The sequence below is a fragment of the Malania oleifera genome, chromosome 9 (assembly GCF_029873635.1).
Source record: "Malania oleifera isolate guangnan ecotype guangnan chromosome 9, ASM2987363v1, whole genome shotgun sequence".
In the NCBI taxonomy this organism is placed as follows: Eukaryota; Viridiplantae; Streptophyta; class Magnoliopsida; order Santalales; family Ximeniaceae; genus Malania; species Malania oleifera.
Window position 1 is genome coordinate 84,891,737 of NC_080425.1, and position 12,791 is coordinate 84,904,527.

The 12,791-nt window shown below is 36.6% G+C and overlaps 1 protein-coding gene across 1 annotated transcript in view; it reads left to right on the forward strand.

Annotated features, from left to right (window-relative positions):
- The window catches only part of LOC131164420 (myosin-17-like), a 49,839-nt gene that overhangs the window by 32,311 nt on the left and 4,737 nt on the right, over positions 1-12,791 (forward strand). Inside the window, exons 18-25 of the mRNA XM_058121596.1 lie at positions 71-180; positions 287-347; positions 852-1,029; positions 1,478-1,683; positions 1,908-2,027; positions 2,136-2,234; positions 2,343-2,564; positions 12,018-12,157. Of these exons, the coding sequence (XP_057977579.1) occupies positions 71-180; positions 287-347; positions 852-1,029; positions 1,478-1,683; positions 1,908-2,027; positions 2,136-2,234; positions 2,343-2,564; positions 12,018-12,157 (1,136 nt within the window). The remainder of the gene's footprint in view (positions 1-70; positions 181-286; positions 348-851; positions 1,030-1,477; positions 1,684-1,907; positions 2,028-2,135; positions 2,235-2,342; positions 2,565-12,017; positions 12,158-12,791) is intronic.

Below are 12,791 nucleotides of genomic sequence, written 5' to 3' on the forward strand. Positions count from 1 at the left end.
CTTATCAAGTGTTTCGTTTGTGGTTAGATTGTAAGTAACTAATTTTTTTTACTCCTTACCCTAATTTTAGGGTGTTCTTGAGGCAATCAGGATCAGCTGTGCTGGATATCCTACAAGACGGACATTTTATGAATTCCTTCTTCGTTTTGGTGTTCTTGCTCCAGAAGTCTTGGAGGGAAAGTAAGTCCAATTTAGCTTTGAACCACTGTGGATTTGGAAGTGACATCTATCTTTGAGTTGATTTAGTTTTCAAATTCGATTTCATGTGGCTTTTTCTTATTTGCAGCTATGATGATAAGGTTGCATGTGAAATGATTCTTGATAAAAAGGGCTTGAAAGGATACCAGGTGGTGCTCTATTCCTATTTAACTCGTACCTTTTCATGTGACTTTTGAAGTTGTTACATTTGATATGTTGGGTGATTGCTTATGGTCAATGGGGAGCATTATAGTTTAATAGTTCTCTTCATTTGTTGGGTTTTTTAGTGATATTGTGGCTACCAAAATACTCCCAGGGAAAGGGTTATCTGTGCCTCACCTCTTCCCCTCTCTTCTGAAATTCTTGTGTAGCAGTGACAAATAAAGTAGGCGATGCAGAAAGTTTCTTGTGCATGAAGTTGCTGAGAACTGTAGAGTCAAATTGATGGACTATGTGTAACCTAGAAAAATGTCTTGATTTTATTGAGCTCTTCTTTTAAATAATGTTGGATACTATTATCGACTTGCTTTTTGCAGCATGATTGTTTGTCATCTTATTTAGTTTCTGAAAATTCATTTTGCATATATACAAGGTGCATAATTTTTTATTTTTAAAATAATCATATAAAAATATATTTAATGTTTGCTTGGCAGATAGGGAAGACAAAGGTTTTCCTCAGAGCAGGTCAGATGGCTGAATTGGATGCCAGAAGAGCAGAGGTGCTTGGAAATGCAGCTAGAATCATTCAGCGACAAATTCGTACTTATATTGCTCGCAAAGAGTTCATCTCATTACGCAAAGCTGCTATTAAGTTGCAATCTCATTGCCGACGTATCTTCTTTTATCCTTCGTTTCTATTTTAGTTCATTGTTGATAAGAAAAGAATATACGCATCATGACTATAGAACCAGTTAATTGCTGCATAACGGCATAAAATTTTGCAAGCTACTGATGAAGTTGCATGCTGCCCATATCCCTCGTTGAATTGAAGGATTTTTGACTTGCAAGAGAACTGCCATTGGCAGTTTTTGATAGTCATGAAAGAGCTTAAAATTGGGTGCATGATTTCATGAGGAAGAAGAAATTTGGTCATTTTGAAACGTCACATATGAATAAATAAGATCAATCAAAGAAAGAATGGATAGAGGAAATTCCAATGAAGGTGCTTTTTTGAAGAGTGGAATGGTTTTCTAGCGTATTTACCTTAATAGATTCTTTGTGAAAGACATTATCTTGCTTTCTGAAATTCTAATGTGCTGTATTTACACCTTTTTTGTAGGTAAAATGGCATGTATACTGTATGAGCAGTTAAGGCAGGAAGCTGCAGCTCTGAATATTCAGAAAATGTTCCGCTGTTACCTGGCCAGGAACTGCTACTTGGATGTACGTTCATCTGCAATCATACTGCAGACAGGCTTAAGGGCAATGACAGCACGTGATGAATTCCGATTCAGGAAGCAAACTAGAGCTGCTGTCATTATACAGGTAGCGTCAATGTTCACCAAGTTGACTACTATTGTTTCATTCTAATTCTAAACGGGGTTTTTGTTACACTAGATGCAATTTTGTGTTTAGAATTTTATCGTGTTAAAGCAAAGTGCTTAGCCAAAAACAAAAAGGCAGCAAACAATGATGGTGAAATTCTATGAAAATTTATCCTGGAATTATAACAGCTAAACAATTTATCTTTATCTACTGGTGATTTACAGGCTAATTGGCGTTGCCACAAGGCTTATTCTTATTACAAGAGTCTGCAGAAGGCTGCAATTGTTTCCCAGTGTGGCTGGAGATGTCGAGTCTCAAGAAGAGAGCTCAGAAAGCTAAAAATGGTCTGATTTCATTACTCGATATTTTTTTTTTATTATTCATGCAAATTTGTAGTGAAAATGTAGTTTTCCATGAGACAAAAGAAATGGCTAATATTTGAATCTATTTAGGCTGCAAGGGATACTGGGGCTCTTAAAGAGGCAAAGGACAAACTGGAAAAACGTGTTGAGGAGCTTACATGGCGTTTACAGCTTGAGAAGCGACTAAAGGTAGCTTATATATCTATGTGCGTGTACATGCAGTGTGTGTGTGTGTGTGTGACACTGCAGAAAGAGGTCCCTGATGAATCTGCATTATGACTATGCATTAAAACACAGACTGATCTTGAGGAGGCAAAAGCTCAAGAAATTGCTAAGCTACAGGAAGCATTGCATGCAATGCAATTGCAAGTAGAAGAAGCTAACTCCATGATTGTCAAAGAACGAGAGGCAGCTCGGAAAGCTATTGAGGAAGCTCCACCAGTCATTAAGGAGACCCATGTTATAGTCCAAGACACTGAAAAGATTGATTCATTAACGGCTGAAGTTGAAAGATTGAAGGTAAGACTACTAGCTTGTGTGCTTTACTGTACTTAGTTGTATGTTTCTTTACAAATCCATCTATTACCCTGTCTTAGTCCCAGAGTCCCACTAAGCAGCTCCTACGAGAGGTGGGATAATAGATTTGGATACAGTTTTGATCTTCGGCTCTTTTGCATGAAATGGCTGCTCTCAGGACTTGAGCCAGTAGTCCAGTACACTTGCACTTGACAGCCCTATATTTTTTCCTCTACATGATGCTGTAATAATGAGGTTTGTACTTTGTAGCATTAATAAATTGAGGACCACTTGCCTTTGTAACTATGGAGGCATGGACATTCACTTGGCAGAAGAACCCTGTGGGTTTTTCCCTTGATTCATATGCACCCTTATATATACCCATATCTGCAAGGACAACGCCCTGTTATCTTGTGGCTTAATGCAAAAAATTCATTTATTGTTCCCACAAAAATAAGGAATCCAATTGAATAACTTGCAGTGTTGCATTGGTTGCTGTGCGGGTCTGAGTCCTGTGCCTACGGAGTCTAGTGTCCTGTAATGGAATGTTTATGCTTTTTTCCTCACTGACCTATGCTATAGTGTATGCAATTGCTCTTGCTCTAAAGTATTATTGTCAAACTATAGCCATGAGTACAGAAAATAAGGCAACCAACAGAACGGGGGGAAAAGTTTGGGTTTGTTAAGTCCCACTAGCTGATCCCATCTAGTGGGGCTTAATGTTTGGTTTGTTGTTTTTATTGTAGTTTAAAAATTAAAAATAACAATGTCATAAATGCTAAATAAGGAATGTATATCTTGAAAAATAAATGCACATCTCTAACGTATACTAAATTTTTTTAAAATAATCTAATATCATTCAAATGAATAATCAAACTTTTAAAAATAAATGTTATGAATAAAATCCTACAATTTATTTCAAATTAGGAGTCGACCTTAAGCTAAAAAATACAATTATAAAAATTTTAGCTAACGAACCACAAGTTATATGAATGTTTAATTAGTGATATGTATAGGAATCGTGTATGAAAGCTATTAAATTCCACTTATGGGTCCTTGTGTACGATTTTAGTATGAAAAATAAATAATATTTTATTTTATAAATCAAAAGTATGAGTCACAAACATGAGATGAAGATAGTTAATGCTATTTATATAAAAAATTTAAATTTGTACACATTATATTTCATCTTAAGTATAGAAAATTAAAAATAATTCATATATGCTAAAATTTTCAAACTTAAAACATTACAAAATCTCTTTAAAAATCGACGTATGTTAAATATTTTACTTTGAAACATCTTTTTAGATAATGTCTTAACTTTTAAAAGTACCTTACACATGCCTATCATATTATAAAACATCAAGCATATACGTATTTTTAAAAAATATTGTATCAGCATAATTGTTATAATATCCTCTTATATTTACACATGTTATATATGAACACAATGTTAACTTTAACTTTTTTATGTCTATAAGATTATCTTCTTCATCTATTTGGTGTACTTTTTTTTTTCTTTTAAAATTTGATTCTAAGGACAAAGTAATCTTTTTGTAAATATATTATAAATATCAAATAAAAAGAAGTATAACCACAACAGGTTATTATCATTTTTTTTAAAATGCATGTATACTAGCATGAGATAGCGACAAAAAAAGTGTAAGTAATATGTGTCATAAATATTTTGTCTTAGTTATTGCAAAACCATGTAGTGCCAACTTCTACAAGAATGTCATCTCCGGTCGTATCCATTACACCAACACCGTCACCCTTCCAAAACATCTCTAACACACTTACAACACTTTGCAAAAATGTTTATAATTTTAAAAAAATATGCTTTTAATGGTCTAAAATTCTCCAAAACTCCTTTTAAAAAATTAAAACATGCTTCTGACATATATTAATGTATTGTAATTTGATTTTATTTTATTCATAAAAAATAATATTACAAAAACGAGAGCAATACAACTTTGGATTTTTCAAAGAACTATTGTAAACTTGTTGACATTCTGAATAAAATATGTCGATATTTTAGGAAAAAAAAAAAAAGGCCATACCCAGTGTTTTGTAAATATTAAACTTTAATGTTTTTATTTTTGGGGATAAGTAAAGGAAACTTTGTTGAAGAGGCATCAAGGGGATGCAAGCCCATGGTACACAAAATCAAGCAACCTGAAGGGTGTCGCACAAAATCAAGGAACCTGAAGTGTGTCACACAAATGAAAGATTACATCAAAATCATTAATGAGGGTCCTACTATGCCAGCTATTGATTGCAGTAAACCAGTGTTCTTTGCTGATTTGGATTGTTGAGGATGAATTTTTTAACACTCGCCTATTCCTCTCTTTCCAAATGCACCGTGAAATTGCAAGGGGAATGAGGGACACAGCCTTTCTTTCTGCCTTTGTGGCCTGAATCCCTTTCCAGGCCCAAAGTTCCTCTCCCACGGAGTTAACAATAACCCACCTTTGTCCGATCAGAGTCAATGCTGTATGCCAGAGATTCCTTGTCCAAGAACAGTGAAAGAGAATGTACTCAACTGATTCTGCATCAACCATGCAAAGGGGACATCTAGTGGCAACTGACAGACCCCTTCTCTGCAAATTGTCTATGGTTGAAAATCTTACCATGGGTTGCCTCTCAAGCAAGGAAGGCAACTTTTGTGGGGGCTGATGTCTTCCACATTTGAGTCCCAAGGGAAAATAAAGTTGTTTTGACTCCAAAGGGAAGAGCTTGCTGTAGAAAGATCTAACAGCGAAGGCCCCCTTCACATCTAAGGTCCAAATAGGGAGATCGGTATCAGTGCTATTGTGGCATTGGAATCTGTAGAGAAAGCTGTAGAAATCTGTGAGCTGGTTGAGTTCCCAATCATCAACATTTCTAAGGAGGGGGATGTTTCAAAAGGGTCCGTGATATGAGGTTTAAGGTTTTGACTAACACAGGCATCTTTATCAAATGCCAAGTTATGGATGGCTGGAAATAAGACACTAAAAGCTTCTTGATTGCGCCAAAACTCATGCCATAAATAAATGTTGTGGCCCCTCCCCACTTGAAACTTGATACAGGAAGCAAAATCGTTCCAGTCTTTCGTGATGATATTCCACAACCCTACACCATGTGGTTCTCTATTAGGTTGAGAGATCCAATTGTTATGTCCAATCCCATATTTCAGGCCAATATTAAACTTTAATGTTATTTAAATATAACATTGTAGAACTTTAGTTAATGTATTCTTATCATAATATGTAGAAATCTTGAGTGTATTGGAGTGATTTGGGGGTTATTCATGTATAGGATTGTCTATTATTGAGAGAGATTATGTTAGGAGATTATTTCCATCTTTAGCATGCCCGATTGTATTATAAGTAGAATGTATAGGCTTTACAAATTAATTCATTCAAGAAATACAGAAAACCTATTATGATTTCATGGTATCAAAGCTAGGGTTTCTATAATCCTAGTTAACGATGGCAGAAGGAGCCGTCAACAACAGAGGGTCGAGCACCTCTGAAGCTCTCGACGGCGAGATTGAAGCCACCTCCACCTTGCATTTGAATGGGCTAGACAACTCGCCCTTCCCACTCTCGGTGGAGAGACTGAACGGAAAGAATTTCCATGAATTGGCTCAGTCAATCAAACTTGTGATTGACGGCAAAGGAAAGTTAGGCTACCTTACCGGCGAGAAGAGGAAGTCTGCCTCAACCGAGAACTCCAGGGTGATTGCGTCATTGGTGAACTCCATGAAACCTTCAATCGGTAAGACCTACCTGTTCCTACCGTCGGCGAAGGACGTCTGGGATGCTGTCCGAGAGACATACTCAGATGTTGAAAGCTATTCTCAAATCTTTGAGATTAAAACTCGGCTATGGCAGATGCGGCAAGGAGAAAGGGAAGTCACAAACTACTACATGGAGATGACGAATCTCTGGCAAGAACTTGACCTAAGCATTGAGGAAGAATAGGAATGCCCTGGAGATAGTGCCCGATACAAGAAAAGATTCGAGAATGAATGAGTCTTCGAATTTTTGGCCAGACTCAACCGTGACTTGGACGAGGTTTGAAGAAGGATTCTTGGCCGACGTCCCCTGCCTTCAACTCGGGAAGTCTTCTTAGAGGTGAGGCGTGAGGAGAATTGGCGCAAAGTAATGTTGAAGGAGCCTATCAAAAATAATGGGGCCAAAATGTCCGCCCTAATTTCGAGAGGAGCTCCTGCTAGGACGAGTCAAAAGTCGCAGAAAGGGAAACCTTGGTGTGAGCACTGTCGCAAGCCGGGCCACTCAAAAGATAATTGTTGGGAAATACATGGGAAGCCCACAGATTGGAAGCTGAGATAGAATCCTTAAAATCGTGGTTACCAAGCTGCTATTGATAACCTTGGCGAGAAACCACAAGTTGAGAAAAATAATAGTTCCATGTCAAGTGGCGCATTTAGTCCTGAACAGTTGGAGCAACTCTATAAAATGTTCTCTATCATTCAAGTATCTAGTCAGTCTTCCACAAGTATTCCTTCTAGTTCTTTAGCCTAGGTAATTTTTTGACAGCCTTAAATACCATCTCTCATTACAAATCACCATAGATAATTGATTGTGGTGCCTCTAATCATATAACTGATTCCTATCATTTGTTCTCATCCTATTCACCTTGTGCTGGAAATTTGAAAGTTAAAATTGTAGATGGATCACTCTCATCTGTTGCAGGAAAAGGGAGTATTCGAATCTCTAACTCTATAACTCTAAAATCTGTCCTACACATCCCTAGACTGTCTTGCAATTTGTTATCCATTAGCTAGTTGACAAAAGATTTCAATTGCTCTGCTAAATTTGTTTCCTCTCACTGTGTTTTCCAAGACCTATCATCGGGGAAGACGATTGACAGTGCTAAGGAGTGTGAGGGATTCTACTACTTTGAGGAGGCGCATATGAGTGAACAATGTCAAACTTCTGTTTGTGATTCTGCATCTATTTTTAGGGATAGTTAAATTTTGTTATGGCATTCTACGATGGGTCATCGAAATTTTCAATACTTAAGATGTTTATTTCCTTCCATTTGTTCAAATAAAAGTCTTATGATTTTCAGTGTGAGATTTGTGAACTTGCAAAACACCAACGTAATTTCTTTCCAAAATCCATATACAAACTATCAAGACCTTTTACTATGATTCACAGTAATTTATGGGGGCCCTCACGCTCTCTTAATTACACTCACATGAAATGGTTTGTTACTTTTATTGATGATCACATTCGTATTTGTTGGGTTACCTATTGAAAGATAAAACTGAAGTCCATTATATTTTTATCAATTTTCACTCCATGATTCAAACACAATTTCAAACTCACATTCAAATCTTGCGTACTGATAATGATACATAATATTTCAATAATACATTGGGAAATTATCTGCAAGAAAATGGAATCATCCATCAAAGTTCTTGTGTAGATACCCCTCAACAAAATGGGGTTGCCAAACACACAAATAGGCATATTCTTGAAGTAACTCGAGCATTGATGTTTACTACAAATATGAAAAAATATTTTTGGGATGATGCTAATTTAACAGCTACATATCTCATTAATAGAATGCCTAGTCGTGTTCTTTCTTTTGCCACTCCTCTCCAAAAATTCCAAGAATGTTTTTCCAATTCTCGACTCAACTCAAATCTCTCCCTAAAAATTTTAGGGTGTATTGCATTGTACATGTTTATGCGCACAATAGGGATAAATTGGAACCTCGCACCATTAAGTGCATTTTTATTGGTTACTCTCCTACTCAAAAAGGCTATACATGTTATGATCTTGTCACAAAAAAAATTGTTTGTTAGCCTTGATGTCACGTTCTTTGAAACCACTCTTGACTTCCAAAAATCCTCTCTTCAAGGGGAGAATTGGAGTGAAGATCGGTTCTTTGATTTCTTTGTTGACGAGTCTGTGCATTACATTGAGCCTGTCATTACACCATTCTATGACCTGTCATGTACAAAAGATCACTTAAATTCAGGGGGAGATGCAAAAAAACAAAATAACAAGGAGATACTTGTTTATTCAAGGAAGTCAAAATCAAAGAACAGGGAGAATCTCATACCTGAGGCACCAAAAGAGTTGGAACCGGTGCTAGCTCTGAGCAACCATGAGTCCACGCCCAATCCCGATTAGGTAATAGAACCAAATGGCCATGAGCTTCCTTCTGATAAGTTTGTACCTGATGACATCAATTTACCCATTGCTATTAGAAAACAAACTAGGTCATGTACTCTCTATCCCTGGTCAAAATACATTTCTTATAAAATTTTATCTATAGGGTGTCGTGCTTTTACCTCTAACCTTGATAGGATAAAAATTCCAAAGAATATCCAGGAAGCCTTGGAGATTCTTGAATGGAGGGAAACTGTCATGGAGGAAATGCGGGCCCTGGAAAAGAATGGAACTTGGGACGTTATGAATTTGTCAAGAGGAAAGAAGCCAGTAAGCTGCAAATGGATCTTTGTAGTGAAATATAGAGCTGATGGGATAGTTGAACGGTATAAAGCCCGTCTTGTTGCAAAAGGGTTTACATAGACCTATGGCATTGACTACACGGAGATGTTTGCACTGGTGGCAAAATTAAATTCAGTTCGGGTTTTCCTGTCTTTGGCAGCCAACTTGAATTGGCCACTTCTGCAACTTGACATTAAGAATGTATTTCTAAATGACGAGTTAGAAGAAGAAGTCTACATGGCGATGCCACCAGGTTTCAGTAAAAAAGGTGAAGAAAACCAAGTATGTAAACTCAAAAAGTCCTTGTATGGACTCGAGCAATCTCCTAGAGCATGGTTTGATAGATTTGCAAAGGTGATAAAGAACCAAGGATATTGACAAGGGCAATCAGATCACACTATGTTTTCCAACAATCTGAAAGTGGGAAGAAAGCAATTTTGATTGTGTATGTTGATGATATAATCTTAATTGGAGATGATACAATGGAGATGGAAAGATTAAAGAAAGTCCTAGTTACTGAGTTTGAAGTTAAAGACATGAGACGAATGCGGTACTTCTTGGGAATGGAAGTTGCTAGTTCAAAAAAGGGTATCTGTGTCTCTCAGCGAAAGTATATACTTGATCTCCTAACCGAAATTGGCATGCTTGGATGCAAACCTAGTGAAACTCCCATTGAAGCAATAAAGAGAGATAAAGACTGCGGAATATCGGTTGAAAATGAGAGGTATCATAGATTGGTTGGTAAACTAATCTATCACGTACCAGACCTAACATCGCATTTGCAGTAAGTGTGGTAAGCCAACACATGCATTCACCAAAGAAGACTCACCTAGAGGCTGTGTACAAGATTCTTAGGTATCTCAAGGGTTCTTCGGGCAAAGGACTCTTCTTCAAGAAGTGTGAAAGCAAGGAAGTAGAAGTTTTCACTGATGCTGATATGTGTACAAGATTCTCAGGTATCTCAAGGGTTCTTCGGGTAAAGGACTCTTCTTCAAGAAGTGTGAAAGCAAGGAAGTAGAAGTTTTCACTGATGTTGATTGGGCAGGATCAACGGAAGATAGAACGTTTACCATCGGATATTGCACCTTTGTATGGGTAAATTTGGTAACTTGGAGAAGTAAAAAACAGAATGTAGTGACTCGAAGTAGTGCTGAAGCTGAGTTCAGGGTAGTTGTACAAGGGATATGTGAAGGACTGTGGTTACGGAAACTTTTGGAAGAACTACAGATCACAGTGAAATTCCCTATCAAACTCTACTGTGATAACAAAGCAACCATAAGTATCTCTCTCAATCCAGTTCAACATGATAGGACTAAGCATGTAGAAGTGGACCAACACTTTATCAAAGAAAAGGTTGAAGAAGGAACAATTTGTATGACTTATGTCCCTACCAAGGAACAAATAACAGGACATCTTTGCCAAAGGGTTAGCCCAATAGAGTTTTGATGAGTTCATCTTCAAGTTGGATATGATAAATATATATGATCCAACTTGAGGGGGAGTGTAGAAATCCTGAGTATCTTGGAGTGATTTGAGGGTTATTTATGTATAGGATTGTGTATTATTGAGAGATGTATAGGATTGTGTATTATTGAGAGAGATTATGTTAGGAGATTATTTCCATCTTTAGCGTACCCAATTGTATAATAAGTAGAATGTATAAACTTGTACCAATTAATTCATTCAAGAAATACAGAAAACCTATTCTGATTTCATAATATGACCTATATTTGTAAGATTTGTTGTGTCCTAGTATGTGTTATGTGGGTTTGTTCAATTGACAGTCACTGTGTAGGACATTGATCCAAATTAAGAAGTTTTATTTTTGCGATGAAACAATTTAAAATTTAGTGGCCTGAATCGAATTTAATCAAAAGTTTAGTGACCACTGATGGAATTTACCTTGTGTTGTTGTAGTTTCTCATGTCTGTATTCAGATTCTATGGTTTTAAAAAGAATATGAATTTTTATAGAAAACTTTAAGTATTTCTATTTTAATTATGACAATGTATATTATCATTTTTTTTTAAAAAAAATGAACCATATGAGGAATTATTCAAATGTATCAATCATGAAAATTTATTTGCAATCACGTGCAATTGATGCAGGGCTGCTGCATCAGTGAAAAAAGGCAGCCCAGTGCACAAAACTCCTGTGTATGAGGGTCTGGAGAAGGACCGCAATAGGTCTATAGTACATAGACTTACCTTGCATTTTTGTATGAGGCTGTTTCCACACTTTAAACTCATGACCTCCAGGTCACACAGCGGCAACTTTACTGTTACATCTAGTTAATATTGTTAGTTGCTATTATATTTATTAGTTGTTATTATCTAGGTGTCATCATTGTCATCTAGTCAAGGTGTGTCATTTGACTCATTACCTAAGTCCAGCTTCATTTACAAATTTCATTTATGAGTTGAGTTCCAAAGTTCACTTATAAGGTCTTTGAGTCTAGAGAAGTTAAACAGCTGTAGTTGAGAATAGTTGATTTTTCTAGGCACATTTAATGTGCAATGGGTGTCCTTATATTTATTAGTCTAGATAATGAAGTACAGAATTTTCCCTCTTCAATTTGGCTATCAGTTCTGATCTGTTGAGAATTTTCCTGAGAATTTGGAAGTAAGGGTTGAGGATTCACATAGTGGCTGCTTCCATTGCCTCCACCACTGCGTCTCCCTGCAAGAGGATCTCTCTTGGCCATTAAATCTCCCTTTAATTATCCCTAATCTTTAAACTGAGAGGTCCTACAGGCCATTTCCCCGTTGCACACTGCATCAGCAATGCATGTGACATATACTAGTGTATATACAGCAATAACAATATTTCAGAACTCCCAAAATAATGTGCAAAGGTGATAATTCAAGATTTTGGAAGGCTATTACCTTGATTTACATGCTATGTTGTGGTTTAGACCTTATGTTTTAATGTCTATAAAAGCCACTGTTAAAATATATGGATATACCTTTATAATGTTGTACAGGCTTCGCTGCTATCGGAAGCTCAAACTGCGGAAGAGGCCAAACAAGCATGTTCTCTTGCCCAGGCTAAAAATGTGGAATTGTCTGGGAAGCTTGAACATGCTGAGAAGAAAGTGGATCAGCTTCAAGATTCAGTGCAAAGGTCGGTGACAAAACATATATGATGGATCATTTGGAAATTTTATCAATCCTATTACTAATATTACTCATTTACTCTTAACACGTGAAAAGCCAGATAGAATTGCTTCATCATTCGTGTTGATTGTACTTCTCCTCTTTACTGTTTTCTTCTCCTAAAGTCTCTTATTTGGATAAAACTGCAGTTAAGCTTAATTTTGCAAACATGAGGCCTTTCCTCCAAAATGCTTGGTATGAATTTTTATTTATCTTGTGCTGCTGCCAAGCATGAAAGTCAACATTTCTGTCAGACTGGATAACTGAACATCTGTTAATCCCTGTGTGTTGGTCAAAGAGTTGAAAATAGCAACCTGACTCATTTCTAAACGTGCATTGGTTAAAATACGCAACTCTAAACAGTTATGAAGTGTGAAGAGGTGGTCCATAACTGTATTTCTGAGGCTTTGAGTTGGGAAACCATGACAATTGATGATTTATGCCTGCATTTTTTTCACATGTCCATGCATGCCTTCACATTCACAAATCTAGACTTTTATGAATCCTGGAGATGAAAATGGGAGAAGCTACCCAAATGCCACTTATGATTTGAAGGTTTTCTCAGAATGCTAAATATGTAATCACTTAGATCTTTTCATCTT